Consider the following 25,159-nt stretch of genomic DNA (forward strand, 5'->3'; position numbering starts at 1 on the left):
CAAACTGTGTGATCCTGTGCAAGCACTTTATTTCACTTTTTTCATTATCATGTAAGAGAGAACCTTCAAATATATGAGTTCAGGGTGTGTGCTGTACAAAAATCTATCTTTTGTTTATTAGACTATATTTTTGCTCCATATACAGTAGAATCTAGAACACAAACAGGATATGCATGAACCCTGGCTTGCCTTAATTCACTAATATCATTGTGATTAGGGCGAAGGCAGGAATGTTTTTCAAGTCATGTTTAAAATTCACATTTCTAATAAATACTTCACAATGCAGTGATATAATGTGATGAGCTAAAGTGAAACGCTTTGGAATGTTAAAGAAGTACACTTTCTTGAATACGGAAGACACCTTATCCTATTGCAGCATGACTTTTGTTGCATGATTCGCATGCTAAATATTTTTAAGACTCAGCTCTTCTTATTATCTTGCCCCCTGCTAGGGGCCCCTAAAGTCGGTTTCCGACAGGCTTTTCATGTCGGAAAACCTGTTGGAAACCGACATCGTAATCCCTACAGTGGAAACGCCATACATAAGGAATATGTGGCAAGTTACCGACTGGCCGACGGGCTCCTTGAGCCAGTCAGAAGCCAGCCAGATTGACCCGCCAGTTTAAATTCTGACCGCCATAATCGCAATACAGCGGCGGGGAATTGGAACCAAGGATGTCGGTCGGTAAGCCTCAGACATGTCGCCAGAGGCATTCCAACCAACATTCAAATTAGGGCCTAAGTGATTTGCCCAGAATTATAAGATTAGGAGCTGATGCTGAGACTTGAAGCTGGTTCTCCAGTTATAAAGTAGGCAGCTCTGGCTGTAAAGCCACATAGTATGAACATGTTAAGTTGTAAATGCTGGTACATAGCATATCTCTCACTGGTTGAGGAGCTACAGTCCGTATTTTTTCAGTAAGAAAACAAAATGAACATGGGGATCGCTATACGACTCGGATTTTCCCTCTCAGAAGAAAAAATACCTTTCTTCTGTTCTCCCCACAAGTCTGAGTCTACCTATAACCCACATGCCTACTTCTGCAATTCAGCATGCCATGGAGAGCTTTAAAAGGTTGACTCCTGTAACTCGAGGGCTTCACAATAATCTTAGTGTTGCTTAGTGTTGTCAATAATATCGTTATGTAATATTGTTAATAATAATGTTTTTGTTAATATCGTTTTCAATAATATAGTTGTAAAACATGTTTAATGATTATCTTAATGTGTTTTAGTTTAAACACTAATTGTATGTATTGTTTTTATAATTGTTCATAATATTTTTAAATATACTTTGTAATTTTAAATGATTTTAAAATTTTAATGTAATTGCTAATAGTACTTTATAGTGTCATAGCAGGTTGCTAGGTTTGTAAGGGTATAAAGTAGGAAGTTAATTAAGCAATAATGAATTCACAATTATTAATGTATTTTTAATTTACAAGATTATCAATTATGTAACTTGTGTAATAATTATATTTGTTGTATTTTAGGTGCAAGCGGCTGGTTTTAAATGGGGTATAGGGTGAAGAAGTTAATTAAATAATAATACATTAACATTTTATCATTAATTTATTATTAATTATTTAATTAATTATTAATTGTGCAAATTATGTAATCATTGTATTTTTAGATATATTTTAGGTGTGGGCTGCTTAGTCTATAGAAGTATATGGTGGGAAGTTTACTAAGTTATAATTGATTAACAATTAATTATTCATTTATTAATAATTATTTATTTGGTTAGTAATTAATTAACTTTTGAAATCCCTATATTTTAGGTGTGGGAGGTTGGGTTTATAGGGATATAGGATGAGAAGTTACGGAATAAATTATTAACAATTACTTCTTTATTTATTATAATTATTTAATTGATAATTAATTATGTATATAATGTCGTATTCATTGTAGTTATATTTTAGTTGTGGGTTGCTAAGTTTGTAGGGGTATCGGGTGGGATGTCAATTAAGTAATAATTAATTAAATAATTATGAATTGTTAAATAATCAGTTAAGTGATTAGCAATTATGTAAAATGTGTTATACTTATTTGTTTATTTAGGTATGAGCTGCTAGGTCTGCAGAGACAGAGTGGGGAAAGTAAATTAAGTAATAAATAACAATGTATAACTTAAATTGATAATTATTAAGTTGTTTATTAATGATGTAAATTGTTTAACTGTTCTTAATATTATATACATATATATACTTATAAATGCACATAATATATGTGTATGTGTGTGCACACAGATCTTTTTTGGCTAATTAAATAATGTTCATATTAAGAATTTTATATATGTTCCAAATTAATTGATTGATCCCAATGTGTATTGTTTTTAAATTGAAGTACTTTCCCTACTGTTGCTTTTACAGGAGTGGGAATAGTAAATGTAACCCCTGCAAAGTCCAACATTTTCCCTACTGTTACACAGACTAGAGTGGGACTAGTACATCTTACCATTCTGAAGTCCAACACTTAATGGTAATAGTAAATTTTACCCCTCCGAAGTCCAAAGCTTTCCCTATTGTTGCAGAGAATGGAGTGGGAATAGTAAATGTTACCCCTCCAAAGTCCAACACTTTCCCTACTGTTGCAGGGACTGGAGATGGAATAGTAAATGTTGCACCTCCGAAATCCAACACTTTCCCTGCTGTTGCACAGACTGGAGTGGGAATAGTAAATCATAGCCCTTCGAAGTCCAATACTTTCCTTACTGCTGCAAAGACTAGAGTGGGAATAGTAAATCTTACCGCTCCGAAGTCCAAAGCTTACCCTACTGTTGCAGGGACTGGAGTGAGAATAGTAAATGTTACCCATCAAATGTCCAACACTTTCCCTACAGTTGCAGAGACTGGAGTGGAAATATTAAATCTTACCTCTCCGAAGTCCAACACTTTCCTTACTCTTGAACTGACTGGAGTGGGAATAGTAAATGTTACCCCTCCGAAGTCCAAAGCTTTCCCTACTGTTGCAGGGACTGCAGTGGGCATAGTAAATGCTACACCTCTGAAACCCAACACTTTTTCTACTGTTGCACAGACTTGAGTGGTAATAGTAAATTTAACCCCTCTGAAGTCCAAGGCTTTCCGTTCCATTCCAAAATACTTTATTCAGCAAATAAAAGCCATAAAAGCAAACAGTAAAAAACATTTTAAAACATAAAAAAAATTCAGTACATTAAAAGAAAGAAAGAAATTGCACCTATCCCGTGCTTTCACAACTGTTGCACAGATTGGAGTGGGACTAATAAATGTAATCACTACAAAGTCCAGAGCTTTCCCTACTGTTGCACAGACAGAAGTGGAAATAGTAAGTCTCACCCCTCCGAAATTCAGTGCTTTCCCTAATGTTTCACAGACTGGTGTGGGAATAGTAAATTTAACCCCTTCGAAGTCCATCTCTTTCTTCATTGTTGCACAGACTGGAGTGGGAATAGTAAATCTTAATCCTCCAAAGTTCAACACTTTCCCTACTGTTGCACAGACTGGAGTGAGAATAGTAATTCTTACCCCTCCACAGTCCAACACTTTCACTACTGTTGCATAGACTGGAGGTGTAATAGTAGAATTTGTCACTCCTAAGTCCAATATTTTCCCTACCATGGTCTTGTTTTGAGCGGGAATAGTAAATGTAACCCCTCTGAAAGCCTACGCTTTCCCAACTATTGTATAAGCTGAAGTGGGAATAATGTATCTATTATTCCCAGACTCCTATTCTTTTCCTAATATTGTTTAATTAATCTATTATTATTTGTTTCTTTTCTTATTTTATATTATTTGTTTAAATATATATATATATAGATATATAATAATTCATAGAATATTTTAGTAAATGTATTTTTTTATTTTAAATTGTTTTTACATTTTATTCATTTGCAAAAAGAAATTCCATGTTTTTCAATTGATGTGCTCATATTTTGTATGTTTCATATATATATATATATATATATATATATATATATATATATAAATCACCAACACTTATCCGTCAGGAAAGTACGTAACCAACACACCAGGAGTTGCTGTGCTCAGAAGTTTATTTTTGGCAGCAAAACAAACAACGCGTTTCACCTCACGGCTTGCTCACGTGAGCAAGCCGTGAGGTGAAACGCGTTGTTTGTTTTGCTGCCAAAAATAAACTTCTGAGCACAGCAACTCCTGGTGTGTTGGTTACGTACTTTCCTGACGGATAAGTGTTGGTGATTTATATTTGGGCTTCCGGAACCCCAAACCGACCCACTCGTGAGCAGGCACTGGCTACTACCGGGATTTCGAGTTACGATATATATATATATATATATATATATATATATATATATATATATATATATATATATATATATATATATATATATATAATATATTCCACAGCAATTTTCTTCAAAGAAAGTACTCGCGCTCAGGATAAGCCACAGTTTATTAAGCAAAGTGCTTAATAAACTGTGGCTTATCCTGAGCGCGAGTACTTTCTTTGAAGAAAATTGCTGTGGAGTAATTAACTGTCGAGAGACCTGCTCGGCTTTCACTCGCCATCTGTCCACGGGCCGCGGACTTCGTGCAAACGGGTCACTTTTGGAGAATATATATATATATATATATATATATATATATATATATATATATATATATATATATATATATATATATATATATATATATAGTAGTACATTAAAAAAATAACCCAAAAATATAATATAATATTAAATACCACCCGGATGGCCATCCACAGGGCAACGCGCTAGTCGCTGGCTGACTCCTACCCTCCTCAGCTATCTATAAATGTGCACCATGAGCAGACGGCGCAGTGGGCTGGCGCAGCGGGCGCGCCGAAGTCACGCCAAAGTCCAGCCCGTCTGCGCCCGTCCGCAACCGGCCGGGACAAGGGACCACAACCCCTGCCCAAACCAATAGTAATGTTCCTAATACAAGCACTATAACCTACTCAAGTCATGAGCTGAGGGAGATCAAATACAAGGCACCAATTAACACCCATGCCTGTGCTCGCGTGGGTCCAATAGAGACGTTAGGCCCAATCAGCTGTTACAATTGTAGATGGGAGAGCATTCCTAAACAAAGTCATGTGACAATGAACACCCCCACAACCCCCCTTATTTGCATGTATTTGAATGTTAGATCTATGCCCAAACACTCTACATACATCTGGGATTTTTTATACGAACATAAACCCGACCTGGCTTTTTTAACCGAAACATGGCTGGATGATCACAATACTCCAGATATAGTCACAGCCCTCCCTCCAGAATATAAGATTCTGAACGTGAATAGAATGAGGAAAAAGGGAGGAGGCGTCGCTCTTTTATTTAGAGATTTTCTCACTTGTAAGCAAGAGACCGACATACAAGTGGAAAACTGTGAAACTATGGCATTTTCAGTATCCTTAAACACTAATGTGTTATTCGGAGGAGTACTAATCTACAATCCTCCTGGCTGCACACTAAATTTCAGTACACAACTACTGGAGCAAATTATGCCAGTCTGCTTGAAGAACAAAAGTATCCTCCTCCTTGGAGATTTTAACAGACATTTTGATAAATGCAATAACCCCCTAACAAAACAATTAGTGGAGGACATGGAAATCCTGCAGATATCCCAAAGAGTTAACCAACCTACACACACGGCAGGTCATATATTGGACTTGGTATTTTCTAACATGGAATCGATTGACATTGACTCTGTAACACCTCTGCTATGGACAGATCACTATATGATCACTTTCCGTATCAATCTACCTACTATACACACGAGAACACTGGGTCTAAGTGTAGCAAGCACAAGGAGCTGGAAAAATTTCTCAACAGACAAATTCAAACAACATTTTTCACACCCGAGTTCAGCAGCTACTGATATTCATGAAGAAATAGATTTACTTCACACAAATATTAAGACTGCACTTGAGTTCTGTTCCACCCTCCGAGTTCATCACAAACCCAGAACTACAAAATCGGAAAGGTGGTACGGACCAGAATTGAAACTTTTAAAGAGAAAATGTACATCTCTGGAACATAAATGGAGAATAGGCAAGTCAGACGACACCAGAAACATTTATAAACAAGCACTCGTACTCTACAATAAAGCAATTAAGAAGGCAAAAAAGGAGTATTTTACACGTAGAATCACTGAGAATAAAAATTCCTCAAAGGAACTTTTTAGAATTGTTGGGGAATTATGTAACCCAACAAATCTTTCAGTAAAACTTACTCCATCACAAGAGAACTGCAATAAACTAAATGATTTTTTCTGTGAGAAAATGTATATAATCTATGCCTCTTTTCCTAATTGTAGGCTAGAAACCATCGAGCGCAGTGTACCAACCACAACTCAAGTTATCTGTTCAAGTTTTGGCCCTTTTTCAGAAGCCGAGGTAGGCAGAGTCATGCTCGAAGTTAAGTCAGGATCCCCACTAGATCCATGTCCGCACCACATTTTTTCTCAGCTAACCCCTATAATTTGCCCTGCTGTAACGAAAGCACTTAATCTTTCCTTATGCTCCGCTACATTTCCAAGATCTTGGAAGCAGGCCCTAGTCACCCCACTAGTAAAAAAGACAGGATTAGATGTAAACAACCCTGCCAACTATCGACCAATATCCCAGTTACCTTACCTCTCAAAAGTGCTGGAGAAACTGGTCAATAGACGGCTATCCACTTATTTGGAAGCCAATGAACTGTTGGATGTCTCTCAGACAGGTTTCAGGGCGAACAACAGTACTGAAACAACACTTTTGGCGGTGACGGATACTATCAGGGCCCAGGTGAATGACAGTCGTCCTGATACTCTTGGATTTATCAGCGGCTTTTGATACCGTACCACACGACCAACTACTGAAAGCCCTGGAAGCGAAAGGTATTCGAGACAAGGCATTGGGATGGCTACAATCCTTTTTGGCGGATCGAACACAATCAGTGTGTCTGGGTGATTTTATTTCTCCCCCGCGAAACATTAAATATGGGGTTCCTCAGGGTTCTTCATTAAGCCCAACCTTGTTTAATGTATTTGTTTCCTCATTGGCAGCCATTGGAAGAAAGTGGGGTGTTGAAATGTGTTCTTATGCTGACGACACCCAGCTGATGGTCACCATTGATGAGAAAGATGATCCTAAAACTCGACTACTAAACTGCCTGACTGAACTGGCCAATTGGATGCAAGAGCACTGTCTGAGATTAAATGCAGACAAGTCAGAAATCCTCCTGTTTGGCAAAAATCCCCAGCTCTGGGATAACAGCTGGTGGCCAAGTAACCTGGGCTTGCCCCCAAATCCCACCATAAAAGCGAAAAACTTGGGTGTGGTATTGGACAGTGCTCTGTCCATGAAATCACATGTCTCCACTGTCTGTGGCAGAGGCTTTGCATTATTGAAAATGCTCAGACGAGTCTTCCCCTGGATTCCGACTGAGTGTAGGAAGACCCTGATCCAGTCGCTGCTGATAAGCAGACTGGACTACGGCAACTCTCTGTTTGTTGGAATGGCAGACTATCTCTTCTCCAAACTGCAGATAGTGCAAAATGCCGCGGCAAAGGCTGTATGCAATAGGAAGAGATATGATTCGGCAAAAAGTTGCCTGCGAGAGCTACATTGGCTCCCAATGCGACAAAGAGCCAACTTCAAACTACTGTGTATCACACACAAGGTACTTTACAATACAGGCCCTACTATTCTACACAATAAAGTCAAATTCCATAGACCATCAAGGAACCTTTGTTCCAGAACTTTAGGAAGAGCAAACACTACCCGCGTGAAGACTGTTAGGATGGGAGAGCGGGCTTTCTCTCATCTAGCTGCAACCAAATGGAATGAACTACCTTCCAGTCTCAGACTGACAGACTGTCTCCTATCATTTAGGAAACAATTAAAGACACTACTCTTCCCTAAACTAGAGTAATTAGTAATCAGTGCGGTTATCGTACCTCTCAGCACCAAACCTCAGCGCCGTGATATCCTACCCAGGATGATTGTTAGCGCTTTATAAATAAATAAATAATAATAATAATAGATCCAAAAAACAATTGAGGAAGTGCAGAGGCAGTAGATCCCACGGAGCTGCCGAAGGGTAGGAATAATGCGGATTATCGGAAGCGGTCACTAAACCACCGATTATAACCCTAAGATTCAGACTCATGGGACAAACATAATTTGAAACAACTGGACCACAATAGGTCTAACTTTTTTTACGCTTCACTTGGGGCCCACTCAAGCCCAAAAGCACAACTTGGTGGCTGATTTTTGCCACCTAGTTTAGGACTTTAGGCATACTACATTCATTTAGAATTGAGTATTGTTAGTAGGGACAGGCATAGGTCCTGATGAGTAAGCAGGAGGGGACTGCTTATGAAACATGTCATGTCGACCAAGTAGAAAACGTATTTCGTTCTACTCTTTTCAAACCCCTTTTTACTATTCCCAGCCAGAGAAGTCAATAAATATTTTTCTTTTTCTACTTGCCAGGGAATTTTTAACTTTTTTTTACATTATCACTACACTTTAATAGGTCCCTACCCCCACCACTCACAACCACCGTCACATCACACATAGCCTATTGTCAATATTTCAGTGCTCCCGCGTAGGTCGTATCACGCCCCGCCCCTTAGAGGGACGGGAAGACCCCTATGATGAAGCATGACACTATGGGACTCATAGTGTGTGAGGGGTATTTTAAAAGCACATAGTGCTCTCCTTTTGCCACCCGCAAAGAGAGCTTATACAACAACCCTTAGACACCTAGTCTTCACCCTATAGCAAAAACGAATAAAATACTCTCCCCTTTTTTTACATTGATAGAATCCTTGTGGTTATTTATATGTAAACATATACACACATGTGTTTTTATATAAGTATTTTTATATATAGCATTGAATATTATTAATATTTATTTAATTTACATTATATTATTGTTATATATTAAAATATTTAAGATTTACTATTTAAACTATATATAGTAAAAAACGTATATTTTTGTAGTTTTTTTAACAATATTTGTGTCAAACAAAATTTGTTCTCTAGATTTTTGTGCTTACGATTATAAGTATGGGGAGACAATAATGTTGTAAACATTTTTTTTCACGCAATGTTATTGTTGTCGATATTGTGTCAGTGGTCCATTAATAATAGTAGGCAACGTCAAAAGTTATGCTGCCTTGGTGTAATCCTGCATAATTTCCAAATATTGCTTGCTTCTTGCCTCCTTACTTGTTTCTTTGTTTACAAAGTGCTCCTGTCTCCTGTAGTTTCTGTGACCTCCAGTTTCAGCTTATGATAATCTTGGTATGCACATTATCCTGCTATCATGCACTGTACTAGATCTTTCTTTCCTGGCTCCCTTGAAGGTATTAAGGAAGAAGCCAATTTATTTCACTTCAGGTGTTGTGTAAACACAGTTACTAACCCTCTGCCACGGTCTCTGATAAGGCCAAAATAGTATGAACAGATGGGACCGGATCATGGAGTCCGTCAAAGTAAAGTCTGATTACAAGACTCATTAGAAGAAGTAGATCTAGGATGGGGGAACATCAGACTGAAAATATGCTACTTGTGTGTGAGATTGGCACCAGCATCCAAAGGCAGGGTCAGTGCTATTAGTTGTGCAGGATCTAACTACATCTGCAAAAGTATTGATTGCAAAGGTTAAGTAATAAGCTTTAAATATGGAGAAGTACCGAAGGTTTTTAGTAGGCTATTTGTAGGTTCAAGTGTTTGGCCACAAGAGTGCCACATGTAATGTAACTGCAGCACTGCATAGTAGTCCTTGGTAGTATGGTCATCCAGCTTGCCGTTCTGATAAATTCCAGACTCATGTAGGCACAGAGGTACTCGCCTTTGGTACTTTCTGGCATGGATGCAGCACCCCACTCAGGTTAGGGCTAATCTGATGATGTAGCAAGTGATGAGCTAACATAATTATTCCCAGCATTTTACATATCCTCAAACTTGCTACTATGGTGAATAAAAGATATGTAGTTGCAGCACCCAACAGCAAATTCTTTTTTTCTGCGTTGTCACCTCAGATTATTTTTAATTTTTCAGACCCTATTTTTGCTGGTATTAGGACACTCCTTGTAAGTGCCACAGTGTGTGCTTCAGTCCTAAAATGATGTAGCAAAATTGGTAGTTGGCACAGAGAATGTACAATGTGCAGGGGAGATAAATGTTATATTTGGGATGCTGTGTGTATTTACATAACCCACTTACATGACAGAAGAAAGGACAGCCTTATTACTACCTCTGTAGATTTGGAGATTCCAAGGAGAGCTTCTCCAATTAAAACCCACGACCCTCCTAGACAGCCATCATTTAGATAGGGATGTGGCCAATGGGCTGAAGACAGGCGTGCATAGTGGCAGGTGGTTTCTGCCACACTGGAACAGGGGCTGCAGGGAAATTTTACTGTAAGACAAAGAGGAAATGCTGCAGAAGGAGGGGGACTGTGAGGAAAATTATAGGATTTGTGTGGAAGAATTTCTACAATCACTGGCTCATGCACGTTTTTTTTATATATGGGACTACATCTATCACATCTTAGTACATTCTTGGACCTGAGAAGACCCCATGTGAAGAGGAAAACCCTACTGGAAAAAAAGGACTCACTCCGCATCTCAGGAACTCCGAATACCTGCTGGACCAATGGACTTGAACTGCTCATAAGGGATTAACTGATACACCTCCTGTTTACCTTCCCCATGGACACCAAAAGAAGAACTACCGGCTCCAAGATGGCTCAGCTAATCACACAGGAATGGACACTGCAGAAGACCTGGCTGGAAAAAGACCAGGTGTCTAGAAGCCTGCCCTGAGGAGATAGGTCCCGCAGGACCGCCCAGAAGGTACTTTACCAGCAGCCGGTGAAAACTGGTACTTAATATTTGTTTCCACCTCTGAGGGGTTGAGACAAGGTACTGAGGCCTGAAAGATCACACCCAGAAGCATCTGCCCATAGTGAAAACAGGTTCAGTGGGACCTTGTGGTAAAGGTATCCAGCCTCATGGAGCACCACCTGCCTACAGCTTCCAGCGTTGGCCCATTGGAGGATTCTGACTTCTGAAAAAGTCTGAAGGTAGAACCAAGAACTGAGGCAAGGTGGCAAATCAGCCTTGGTGGCCACAAAATGAAATTTTAACCTGGTGTGAGTTTTTGATGCCAAAACCAACTGTCCTCGAGGGTTAGATTAAAATTTAGGGGGGAGTGAAACCTCACCCCAAATGGCGAGGGGTCAACATGTTTCTGACTGGATCATGATCTAAGAAAGTGGGTCCATGTTTTAAACTTGTAACAGTATTGAACAGTACAGACAACGTCCCTTAAGACAAACATAATAAGCTAGTTTCTATAGATCACATGCACCTTTTTTGTGCAATGCGTGGGTCTAAACTCACATCTAGGTCCTGGTCAACTGCAACCTGGTATTTTTCAGTGGCACTTTACTTTTTCAAGATCACGTTTTACAAATTCTCAGTAATGGCTCCCCTTGTCCTATTTTAGTATTTTTGCTTGCTACATGTTTCTAAATTAGGGGCCCATTATGATCGCGGACGGACTTGAGTCCGTCCGCGATCACCGAGGAGGAGGGAACCTCCGCATGGGCATGCGGAGTTCCCTCCTGTCCAATTAGGCGGATAGCAAAATTGTAAACCCGAGGGCGGAGACAAGGCTAGTTTTGCTGCCCATTTGTGTATTACCTTTCTGACCACATCCCCGACGGGCTCCGTGAGCACGTCGGAAGCATAGCGGTATTCCCCCATGGGTTTCCCTCCAACCACCAGTATCATAATACAGCAGTTGGACAGAAACCTCTGATGTCGGGCAGAAAGCTTCTGATGAGCTGTCGGATGGCTTTCTGCCCGACATCATAATGAGCCCCTTTGTGTGGAGGTTTCAAGTGGAGATAAGATGTGACCACAAACCACTATTATAAGTGTGATCTACGGAGGGCCTACTCAAGGATAGCAATAATATCCTTAAGACTTATGGACAACAGGTATAAATAGATTTATCTTCCTGGTGTCAGAAACAAAGTAGTGGATTTTTTAAGGACATTGCCATTACCTTTGGTAGCAGATCCCAATGAGTGTTGGGAAGAATTGAGTGTAGCATGGCCTGGAGGAAAGGTGGTGAATGCGATTACTGATAAAGAATGGAAGGATGCCAGTACGATGGATGAGATGGGGGAGAAACGTAAGGATTTCATTGCAGAAGGATGGCTAGAAAAAAATCATTGACACTGGATTTAAGAAGTTTCTGGGGCATAAGCAATGAATTGTCTGTGACAGGTGAGAATATTGTTACAGGATCTACAATTATACCACCTAAAAGTTTGATATGTACCATTATTAAATTGTGTCATGAAAGACATCTAGATATTGTCAAGAGGAAAAAGAAAATCAAAGAAAACTAATGGTGGCCAGTTTAAGATGTAGAAGTAGAAACAATTATTAGACGTGTGAACTATGTTTGGATGCAGACAAATCCCAAATTGTACTGAAACCACTATGTGTCCTACGCTGTGCCCTGTGATGGCATGGGATACTATGGGGTTGATTATTATATACTGGTTGCAATCAACTATTTTTCATAATGGCTAGAACTGAAATGTATGAATAATGCCAATACTGAAAGTATAGTAAATAACGACAGGAGTATAACCCGTAGACCAAGTTGAGATCCAGGTGAGTAAGTAAAACCTAACAACCATATCTCAACTGGATTCAATGAGGAAGACAAATACATAAGCATGTACACAACATTACGAAAGGAAGAAAGGGAGACTCCTAATTGTTTGTATAAATGTGCTTGTGGCATCATATATTTGGAAAACACGGTTTATCCATTACAGTTTCAACAGCACTGTGAGCATAAATTGTATTGACAATCAAGGAAGCAAAATGCAAGTTGTGCTCATGACAAGAAAGTGACGGCGCAAGTGACTAGTGCAAAACACAGCGGTCGGCACAGAGGGACAAGGTCGCAAAAAGCTATATACATTGATCAATGGTTCAGCACGAATAGTTATATACAATGACTGTACAAGGTTTTTAATTTTGGAAGAAGCAAAGAGAGAAGGGCACCGTAAGTTGCGCTGAGGGAGAGGTCAACAGCGTTTCAGTCCTATTCATTCAGGACCATCATCAGAACCGGATTGCCAAAGTTAAGAAGTGCTGTAGAGTGAGGTTACAGGCTAGTAATTGGGAGATGAACCAACTGGTGCCGACGTGTGGGGACGTGGCACGGCTCTAGCGCAGTGGGGAAACCATCTATGCGAGGAAGGATAAGTACCTGCGTGACGGCCAGGACACAGCAGGGCTGAAGGGGACCTGGTAGTAGTCCAGGTCCAGGAGACACCACGAGGAAGAGCCAGGTCCCCGATCTGCTGCAACGGTCCACCCGGTGATACCGTATCTGTGGTTCAAGGGCCAGATCGAATCAATCGGAGATCTGGCAAAGCGCAGAGTGACTCAGGAACCGTCACGGACGTGTGCGGTGTCGGGAGTTGAAATGTCAGTGGCGGTTCCTGAGTCACTCTGCATTTTGCCAGATCTCCGATTGATTCGAGCTGGCCCTTGAACCACAGATATGGTATCACCGGGTGGACCGTTGCAGCGGATTGGGGACCTGACCCTGCCTCGTGGTGTCTCCTGGACTTTTTTCATTACCAACGAGTGACTTAGCCCATGGATCCTTGAATTGTACATGAATGAATGAATGAATGGAAGGGGGTCTTGTAATGCGCAGACTTAGCCCAAGAGGCATCCAGGCGCAGGAAACAAACAAACATAACACCTCAGAAAACAAACATAGATAGTCTCAGTATGGAAGGCCTAAGATCCGTAGGCCTGAGACAAGAGCCAGGTCTTTAAGAGTTAGCGTAAAATCCCCAGTGAAGGTTGATTGGATAGTTCATAGGGGAGAGAGTTCCAGAGCTTCGGGGCCAAGATGGAAAAGGCTCTTCCTCCCCACTTCGCTCTTTTAAATCTGGGAACAGAAAGCAGATTTCAAGAGGCTGAGCGAAGGGTTCTGCTAGGAGTATAGGGGCTGACCAGAGATCTAATACCCTCAGAACCTGATCTAAATACTGCCCTATGGGTCATACAGATGAGCTTGAAAGAAATCCTGGCTTGTATCGGTAGCCAGTGAAGATCTTTCCGAGCCTGAGTTGCAGAAGCAAGCCTAGGAAGGTTCAAGACCATCCTGGCTGCGGCGTTTTGGACCATCTGGAGGCGATGGAGGGACCTCTTATTATTGCCACCATAGAGTGCATTACAATAATCAAGCCTGGAAGCGACCAAGGCCACTGCTGACTGTTTACGGGCATCAGGTGATAGATACGGGGCAATCTTTTTTAGCGTTCGGATGATGGCACAGCAAGTGGACACAGTCTTATTGACCTGAAGGTCAAAAGAGAGGGCCGGATCTATAAGTACGCCAAGATTCCTGGCCGAGTGGGTCGGGTGGGAACAATCCCTCAAAGAAGAGAACCACCAGTCCCCAGACCTTATGTCTTGACTTCCTCCAAAAATCAAGACCCCCGTCTTTTCTCCATTCAGTTTTAGATAGTTACGTACCATCCAATGCGAAACTGCCTCCATGCAGGCTCGGAACTTGAGTGCAGGATCTTCTGTTTATGGAGTAGTGGAGACGATAATCTGGGTATCATCAGCGTATGACAATACCTGGTAGCCAAAAGAGCGTACCACCTTGGCAAGTGGGGTTACATAGGTGTTAAATAACAGCGGGCTCAAGGCAGAGCCCTGTGGAACCCCACATTGCACAGACTGAGAGGAGGACATAAAATTACCCAACTTTACTTTCTGCTGTCTTTGATGGAGGAAGGAGGATAGAAGATTCAGGGCACTGCCTCCCATCCCTATCCACCACAGTCTGTCCACCAGGACTGAAGGGGACAGGGTATCAAAGGCTGCCGTGAGATCAAGTAGCACCAACAACGTGGTCTGTCCTCTGTCTACCTCGGTTCTGATGTTGTTAATCACGACTGTGAGGGCAGACTCGGTGCTATGGGCAGCACGAAAGCCATGTTGGGAGATATCCAGCAGGTTCGCACTCTCTAGGTAAGAGGCCAGATGACGATTAATATGGGCCTCGAGTATCTTGGCCGGGGCTGGAAGCAATGATATGGGCCGAAAATTTTTCAGGACTTCAGGGTCCAGAGAGGACTTTTTCAGAAGTGGCCTGACCACTGCAGTTTTCCACGGTAAAGGGAAAATCCCCTCAGTGATGGCCGTATTCATGACCTTTAAAAGGGGGGAGGATAACCTCTCTACAGGTCTTCAGGATCTTTAAAGGACAAGGATCAAGAGGCGAGCATGACTTAATGGCATCCAAAAGGCGGTTTATTTCTTCCAAGGTCAGGGAGGGAAAGCTTGTAAAGTCGGGACTGAGACCAGGTTTAGGGATTTCCTCATCGGTGGGATAGGGGAGAGAAGGCAAAAGTACACTATTTGTGTCCAACTCCAGATTGAGGATTTTAAGGGAGTTGTAAATATCCTCAATTTTAGAGTGAAAAAAGCTTTCAATATTATCGCACAGCTCCTGTGTCTCAACAACAGAGTCGGAGACTTTCGGTGTCGACAAGGTGTCGATAATTTTAAAAAGCTCTCTTGATGAACATGCGTACCAAGATCTCTCCTTCTGCCAACATTTCTGCCGCAGAAGTCGTAACCGATCCGAGTACCAAGGCGACAAATGTTTCTTCCTGGCTGAGTAATGTTTAAAAGGTGGCGCTATAGTGTCCATTGCATTGGCTAAAGCGTCGGACAGAGCAATTGCGGCCTCAATGGGGTCCGCCGAAGAAGGTGAACTGACAGCCATCATAAATGGGGCCAGGGTAGAGTTTGAAACATCTCTATACTTTCTTTTGATTTCCCATACATTCTTATTAGCTTGGGTAGAGACGGAGGGAGTGATGTTGAGGAGGAGGGGAACTGCACTATGGTCCGTCCATTATAGAGGAATCGGAATTCTCGCCCCCAATCTGGGGTCATTCGAAAAAATGCCATCTAGCTTATGCCCTGCCTGATGTGTGGGGATTTCAACCAGTTGGCTCAGACCACAGGCAGCCAAACCCTCGACTAAAGCCATCGTGTCTCTGTCATCTACCAGCTCAAGATGGAAATTAAAGTCGCCAAGAAGGGTTAAGTTGGGCCTATTGATAAAGGGCTCTAACAGTCTCAGTATGTCGTCTGAGAAAGTGGCCCTAGGGCCCGGTGGCCTGTAACAAAGGATGCCAGAAAAGGAGGATGTAGGGGCAAACTGTATGGAAAAATATAATGCCGCAAAATTATCTTGGGGAGACGAAAGGGGATCAATGCGACAATTAAAGCAATCTCTACATAATATACCTAGCCCTCCACCCCTACGCCCCGTTCGATCCATTTTAGTCAGGGCATAGCCTTCAGGGAAAGCATCAACCACATCTGGACCTGAGGAAGCCGAGCTCCAAGTCTCAGTTATGAAGACCCAGGGGGGCTTCCTCTGTGATACAAAATCGTTAAATGCCACGTTATTTTTAACTAGTGACCTGGCATTAATGAGATAGCCTGCCTCTTTTACCATATTTTCTAATACCCTAGCTGTCTCTGAGCTGGCCTGAGCTTTTCTGTGATGTCGAATACGTACAGGTCTAGGTGCATTACAGCCACAATTATTGGATAATATATCCTCAGGAGTGCGAGTATTATGGCAAGGCCTGAGAGGGGGTCTAAGAGTGAGCAAAAGAGAGTGTATGGATAACTCACGCTCGTTAGTCAACGGGCGATCAGAGCGAGGATCAGCCTGCCGGGCCCAGAGCGCGGTCTTAGCGCAGACGGGCTGGACTCAGGTGCGACTCCGCAGCCGGTCCGGCGCGTCCGCTGCGCGGAGACATGCCCTTCCCTTTTTATGCTGTAGGCTAGACTGCGCAGTGCGCTTCCTCCCACCCAAGATGGCCGTTATGGAATTAAGCCCGCCCGGGACCGAAGGACTCAGCGCCTGGCTCAGCTGAGACTGGACCAGAATGCGGGGAAAAGCGGTAAGTTAGGATAAAAACGCTTTGTATTCAAGCGAGAATGTACAATAAGTATTACCCAATTAAAATACCCCAGCCATCTCCCGGCTTCCGCCTCAGGAGGGAAAAGGAGAAAATGCGGGGAATTAAAAGTAAAAGCGCTTCTTATTCAAGCGATATTACAAAGTGTAAAAGAGCAAGGCAACTAACACAGTAACCTCCCTGCTTCCGCCTCAGGAGGGAAAACACACAACACATTGCAGTCGATCGGGGCTCCAACACTGTGCACACAGCTATCAAGGAATTCCTGATAGCACTTTACCTTGGAATCGAGCAGACTTTCCGCTGCACTACTACCAGGTCCCCTTCAACCCTGCTGTGTCCTGGCCATCAAGCAGGTACTTATCCTTCCTCGCATAGATGGTTTACCCACTACGCTAGAGCTGTGCCGTGTCCCCATACGTTGGCACCAGCTGATTCATCTCCCAACTGCTTGCCTGTACCCTCACTCTAAAGCACTTCTTAACTTTGGCAATCCGGTCCTGAATGAATAGGACCGAAACGCTGATGACGCCTCCCTCAGCACAACTTATGGCGCACTTCTCTCTTCGGTTCTTCCAAAATTTAAAACCTTGTACAGTCATTGTATATAACTATTCATGCTGAACCATTGATCACTGTACATAACTTTTTTCCACCTTGTCACTCTTCGCCGACCGCTGTGTTTTGCACTAGTCACTTGCGCCATCACTTTCTCGTCACAAGCACAACGTGCATTTTGCTTCCTTGATTGCCACTACAATTTATGCTCACAGGGCTGTTGAAACTGTAATGGATAAGCCGTGTTTTCCAAATATATGATGCCATGAGCACATTTATACAAACAATTAGGAGTCTCCCTTTCTTCCTTTCGCAATGTCGTGTACATGCTTATGTATTTGTCTTCCTCATTGAATACTGAAAGTGTGGTATTACTTTTGGAGGAATTTTTTCAGAGGGAGGGATTACCCAACAGAATCATCACAATCAATGGAGTGCAGTTTAAGAGTGGTGAAATTGAGTTTTCTCAGACGTAATGGCATAGAACAAAAATTTACTTCAATTTATCATCCCAGTGGGAATGGTGAAGTGGAAAGGTTCAACCATGTGGTGGAGGAATCTTTGCAATTGGATTTGTGTGAGAATTTCAATTGGTTGGTGAGTAGAAATTAAATGGTGTGGCTGCATCCCACTACTCATTCTGTTACAGGGTATAGTACTTTTACCATAATGATAAGAAGATTCCCTTTCACGAAAGATAAACAGAATTGGATGGTAAATTCACAATTGTAGTAGTGGTCACCTAAAATTGTGAAGAAGACCATTCAGAAAACACAAGATAGGAATAAGGAATATAAAGACCCGAGAAGTGGTGCTAAAGATGTTCAGTTAAAGAAAGGAGAGGTAATGCATATTAAATTACCCTATAAAGTGAAAAAGGAGAAAGCAAATATTCCATTGAAATGGTAAAGATATTTACTAATTTTGCAAGGTTGAGAGATGGTCGTGTGTGGAACATGAGTCGCTTTGTGAGCTGTAAAGAGAATAAGAAGTAGGTGTCGGAAGCGGTTAAAGAGAGAGATTATAATTGGTTGGGTACACTTAATTTGAGAAATGGAGTGAATGAGGAAAATGGGAGAAACAACATTGTTAGTAATTAAGTTTGTACTGAGGTAGGTAGTGATGGAACTCAGAGTGAAGCCCTAAATAATGAGGGTGTGCCTAATGCAGGAATATGTTTAGATCAAACAAAATTAGAACCACTGTGTAGTAGTAGTTGTGGTGGAAAAGTAAGCGTCCTGCATATTTGCATGATTACCAGGCATTATTTCATGTTTAGAATGTTATTTTCTAACTTAGAATTTACTATGTATAAAACTGTAATGGTTGAATCTTATCAATGTTATTTTTCTGATAGTTAGTCATTAATTATTCAAGAAAGAAAATGTGTTGTGTCTACTTAATGTAGTCATCCTATGACGCTTAGGGGCCTATTACGATGTCGGTCTGAGCGTAGAGGGATGGAATGCTCCTGACTATAGGTCGGCAGTTCCACCAGCCGAATTAGGATACGACTGAACTATGGGCAGTCGGAAACATACATTTTTCTATTACAGCTTGTGCAGCAGACAGAAAAGGACAAAAGCTGTTTTCAAACATCCATGCACCCTGTGCCAAGCACCATGCGGTGCCGGCCACAGGTGCCCCCAGACCCCATGTCGGGGCCCAGGGGGGAAGGGAGCCATGCTAGTGGCCGCCAAAGTCCCTTCCGTCCGCCTGTTCGACTTCCATAGAAAGGAAGACAGAAAGGGATATTGTGATCCCTAAGGCATTGTCTGTCCAGGTACTGCCCCTATTGTAGGGATTACGGTCCCACCGCTGCCCCGACAGGCTCAAGGAACAGCAGCAGTCGGTCCCTCCCCCAGATGCCTCTGACGTCCGGATCACAATCTGGCGGTCGGACCTATTCAATGGATGTCAGTGGGCCCGCCACCGATGACCTGTCAGTGGCAGGCCCACTGACTTCAGAACGAGGGCCTAAGTATTGAATGTGTTTCCAGCATTACCAGTAGAATCATATCGTGTAATCCAGAAAGTTAACTAGAAAGCAGTTGAAGTTTACCTGCCATTAGGTGTGAATGTGCCAGCTCCTTTTACGAATTGCTACTTGCTGAATAAAGCATTTGGAAATTAACTATAGTCGTGGAGTATAACTTAACAGAGGGTGCTTTATAATTATGTCATATCACCCCTTGTACCTTTTGCGGATGAAGCACCCCCCCCACAGGATATCCTAATAAATATATCATCCAAAATTAAATCGGGTTCCCCTGATGACCCAGCACCTGCTAAAATACTAAGGGATAGTATAAAAACTCTGGAACCCCATATACGCCATCTGTTAGACCTCTCCTTTGGGTCGGGCATTGTTCCGACCGCCTGGAAAGAGGCTGCGGTACTTCCGTTAAAAAAAAACATAATATCAGCACAGAGCAATTGGATAATCTGCGCCCAATCTCCCTTCTCCCCTACTTCTCTAAAATTGCGGAGAAGGTAGCCAATGTGCAACTGAGACCTGTAAGCTACTCCACCCCACCCAATCTGGCTTTCGGGCGTCCTACTCCACCGAATCCGCCTTGCTCCTATCAACTGAAATCATACGGAAGCTGGTGGATGAAGGTCAGACAGCAGCACTTATCCTTTTGGACTTAAGTTCGGCCTTTGACACTGCAGCACATCACACCTTGCTGCAGTGTCTAAAAAAAGGGGGAGTGGTAGGCAGAGCTTTGGAATGGTTGGCATCGTTCCTCCAGAATCGGAGCTTCCAAGTAGCTCAAGGATCTCACCGGTCTAAAACATTAGGCTAAAGCAGGGGGTGCCTCAGGGATCCAGCTTGAGCCCCACCCTTTTCAATCTCTACATAACTCCTGTGGCAGAGATTACGGAAAGGTTTGGGGTCCAAGTGGTATCCTATGCAGATGATACCCAACTTGTGGTATCTCTCACTCAATCCAACGAGGTAGCAGCCACTTATTTCTCTACGTGCCTCCAGGAAGTAGCGGCCTGGATGGCTAATAACTGTTTAAAACTAAACGGAAGTAAGACGAAAGTGCTGATTGTGGGGAAAGCACCGTCTGTGTGGACATCTGCATGGTGGCCACAAGAGCTGGGGCCTCAACCTTCTCCCAGTGAACAAGTAAAAAATCTGGGCATCTGGCTAGACAATAAAATCTCTTTTGAGTATCACACAAGGCGCGTGGCAGGACAGTGCTTTGGTATTCTGAGAACTTTACGTAGGACGCTGGATTTATTACCAATGTCGGCCAGAAAAACCCTGGTCCATGCCCTTATTACATCGAGGCTGGACTATGGGAATGCCCTATACCTGGGAGCTAACTGCGGATGTATCCCTCGGCTTCAGCGTGTACAAAATGCGGCTGCCCGGATGGTCCTGATGTTACCCAAAAGAGCGCCATCTAAGAAAGCCCTTGAATCATTACACTGGCTCCCGATCAAAGAGCGAGTGATTTTTAAAACCTTACTGATTAGTCACCGTATTATGCATGGGAAAGGGCCCAAATATCTTCATGACCTGCTGAACCCTTATGTACCGGCGCGCCAACTGAGATCTACTGGGACACTGATGGTTAGGGACGCCAAGATCAGAAGAGCCCGGATGGGGGGACGCTCTTTTCGGGTCCAAGCAGCTCAACAATGGAACAAACTCCCAACAAGAATGCGACTGGAGACCTCTGAACAAATGTTTCGGAAACAATTGAAAACCCATCTCTTCCCCCCAGGCTAGAGGGGGGGGGACCGCTTCTGTGGCATATAGAGAGGGACCTGTGTGCCTAACTGTTACTAACCACACCATAGCGCGGCGACACACTGGATTTAGTGTAACCAGGCGCTCTACAAATGTTATTATTATTATAAGCATACTGGCCTCTAGAGCAATGCAACATTAGCACCTGCATGTTTGCACTGCACTGTTCTTGGCAGCTTTGACTGGCAGATATAGAACCAGGTCAACTGAAAGATTTTCAGCTCATCTGTTTTGAATTTTTGAGGACTGTGCACAGAATGCTTAAAGTAGATATCGGCAGAGCAGAAGAGAGGAATTCAGTAGAGCTCCATAAAGCTATGGTCTGTGTATGGAATGCTGTAAAGGTCCAAGAGAACATACATCATTGTACTTGTAACCTACATGATTTGGTTACAAACGCAAATAATTGAGGACTCTTTGAATAAATTGTGTCCATTATACAGAAATCATGAGCTCAGTCAGTAGATACTCACCCATAGAGAAAGAGTAATATGATAAACGCTGGGAGGTTGTTTGAAGAAGTGTAAGCTTTCTTGTTGAATCCGATGAATATAGCTATTACCATAACAGCACTCACAGAATAATTTGCCTGATCGAAAAATATAAGAAAACTATTATTCCATGATGAAAATGTTATTGTCAAATGTAACAATTTCTGCCAATATCCCAAAATGCTTAAGAAAGATGTCACTGTCTCAGCTACACTCAGACAGTTTAGAGGATGTGCATAGATGAGCCATGTAGCTTGAAAAACACAATGCACGCTACCAATTGAACCTTTTTGCAAAATGAAGCCCCACCTTCCAAGACTACATTCCAGCCTCACATCAAAGGAGGTCAAACCCTCTCTCTGGTATAACAGAGCCTCATCAATCAGAAGACTGCTGCCACACATTTTGAAAATAGGACCATATTGTGCACTATATTTTGCTGCTTACAGATTCATTTTAAAACTTATCTTGTTTGACGAGATATGATCACCCAAAAAAGAGCTTTAGGAAGCCATACTGAAGGAGAGGCTTAGTATCTGCCCATATGCAAATCTTCGATTGAGCAGGTCTGCATTTCCACTAAAAATGAGTGCTTGTAGTGCATGTTTTGCCTGTGGGAAAGCTTATGCTCATTACAATGGACCTGAGTTGGTTATAGGGACAAACCAATGATCAAGGCTGATCTTTTTATTATGAAATGGTACACCAAAGGCAGTAGATCTAACGTTTTTATTGTGAAAAGAATAGGATGGATTGTTTATACACTGTGCTAAAGTCCTTGGCAGGTATTTTATTACATGAAATCTCACAGATTACTTGGTTATGCACGAACCATGGTGTTGGCTATGCCCTCTGATAAATCCTTAAGGCCCAATTTATCAAGGGGTTGCGTTGCTTTTGCACCACACAACGTGGTGCATGCGCAACACAACCCCAAAATGTTTATCGAGCCAGAAAAAGCAACTTTGCTTGGCAATGAGTGGCTTGATAAATCCAGATTAACACAAAGTAGCACAAATCACTGTGTTTCTTTACTCTGCCCCAGGTAGGCATTCCATGGACGTTGCGTGAGTATTCCCAAGTAACATCCATGGCTTGTGATGCATTCCATTTGTGATTTAGCAATACTGGTAGATCTGGTAGATCTGGGAATGTGCCAAAGGTGAGGCGTAACAAGAGAAATATCTTTATTTCTCCTTGTTACTTCCTCTTTCTATGTGTGCAGCATTTTGCAGCATACATAGAAAGAGGAAAATGCTTCAGGGGTTGCTTTTGTGCAGGAAGGTGCCCCTGCTTGCAACGCAAGCACCTTGGTGCAATGCTGCCTGCATTGCCAATAGGCAGCCAATTCTGTGTCAGCGTTGGAAAAGTCAGGAATGCTCTATATTATGATAAATGCAGCACAGTTCTGTCTGTTCCCTGTAATGCAGCAAAGCAAGGTGACTCACTACGCTACGTTACTTTTTGTTAAATATGGCCTTTAGAGTAGGCCTTTAGAGTATACAGTTTGCACTGTGCTATTTCTCGCTGATGTATATATTTTTTCTATTGGTAATTGTGTTATTTTTTGTTTTATGACTTTATTCCTGAGAGTTACCTTGTGGTAACATGTACACTTATTTCTGTAGGCCCAGGGTGGCTACAATGAATAGTCAATGATAAAGGCTATAGGCTTCTTAGGCTGACAGGGAAAATTTATCTAAGACGCCATAGGTCTACCCTGTTAAATATTAAACTGAATCTCAAAAGAAACCAAGGACAAGGATATTGGCAAACATGGAGATTGAAGATGTGCACTGAGATAATCCCTACTAGGCCATTTTACAAGGAGTCGTAGATTGTTTTGCCACCTATAATTTTGCACATATTTGTTATTTTATGACAATATTCCATATGGTTGCCTTGTGGAAAGCTTAGGCTCAATACTGTAGGCCTGAGCTGGTTAAGGTGACAAATCAAATGTTATGGGCCAAGGTGGTTCATATGGAAAATGTATTCAGATTCCATAGGACTGGCCTGTTTGTTATGACAAAAATATATATGGCAAAGGCAGTAGGCCTGAACTATCTATAACAAAAATCACATGGTAATCCAATTGGTCTTTATGCCCGATTAACACTGTGTTCAAGCTTCTAGACAGGTATTTTGTTACATGGACCCTCACAGATTATCCAGCAAGGAAGGGTTTTAGCGTTGATTACGCAAATTGACATACAATGAGTGTAGAAGATTTTCACTGTCATGAGTTTTGTTAGGTCCCCATAAGAGGGATATGGAAAATATAATTGGGTACATGTTTGTAAGTGAATAACTGTAAGCCTGAAAGCTGCCTAGTGGGAAAGCTTATGCTCAATAGGGTAAATTGCGTTTACAACGCAACTTTTACCACGCACTACCTTTACCACGCAACTTTTACAACGCAAATCGTTACAACGACTTGTGCTGGGGGGCGCTCTAGGATAGGTAATAGTTTAATTTACTTTCCAAAACCTTCCCTACTATCCACGGGGACTGGAGTTGGAATAGTAAATTAAACTATTCACTATCCAGCGCCCCCCAACGCAAGTCGTTGTAACGACTTGCGTTGTAAAAGTTGCGTGGTAAAGGCATGCGTTGTAAAAGTATGCGTGGTAACGACATACATCCCTCAATAGACTAGGCCTAGACTGGTTTTAGTGACAAGTCAATAACAAAGGCCTGATTGTTTCATTTAAGAAAATTATGTCAAATGCCATGGCATATGAACAGTTGTCACAAAGAAAATAGAACTGAATTACATCTTGTAAAAATAATATGTTAAAAGTTAAAAACCCTTTTGCATTATTATTATAATGTGTTAACGTCTGCTTGCTGATTTTCACAGACAACTACAGCAGGTAAGGGTTTTGGTGGTAGTTACTTGCTCTCACAAACCCTGTGGGTAGGGCATTTGCAATGTAAGCCTACTTATTAGGCCCTCTTATAAGACGTTCTATATTGGTTTGTCAACTGTTATTTTGCACATATCTGTAATTTTAAAACTGAGTGTCTGATGGCTGTTTTGAGAAGATGATGTGATAAGCCAATGATAAGAGCCAGAGGCTTATTGGTTCATTGGTTCAAGGTATATCAGATGCCAGAGGTGTAATCTGATTACTATGAAAGGCTCTGACAGCAGGAAGAATTGCTGTCACTGTGAAATGCATATGTAAAAGCCAATTGGCTTTTAAGGGTGAATTGTTATTACTCTGTGTATACAATATGCACAATACAACTCCAACATGGCCGTCCACTGCTTAATTAACATGTGTCTGCCAA

The 25,159-nt window shown here is 41.9% G+C and overlaps 1 protein-coding gene across 1 annotated transcript in view; it reads right to left on the reverse strand.

The window, feature by feature from the left end:
- ABCA4 (ATP binding cassette subfamily A member 4) overlaps window positions 1–25,159 on the reverse strand; it is a 1,114,059-nt gene that overhangs the window by 116,663 nt on the left and 972,237 nt on the right. The window contains exon 39 of the mRNA XM_078650330.1: window positions 21,845–21,960. Coding sequence (XP_078506456.1) covers window positions 21,845–21,960 — 116 coding nt within the window. The remainder of the gene's footprint in view (window positions 1–21,844; window positions 21,961–25,159) is intronic.

This window comes from Lissotriton helveticus, chromosome 1_1 (assembly GCF_964261635.1).
Source record: "Lissotriton helveticus chromosome 1_1, aLisHel1.1, whole genome shotgun sequence".
NCBI classification, from domain to species: Eukaryota; Metazoa; Chordata; class Amphibia; order Caudata; family Salamandridae; genus Lissotriton; species Lissotriton helveticus.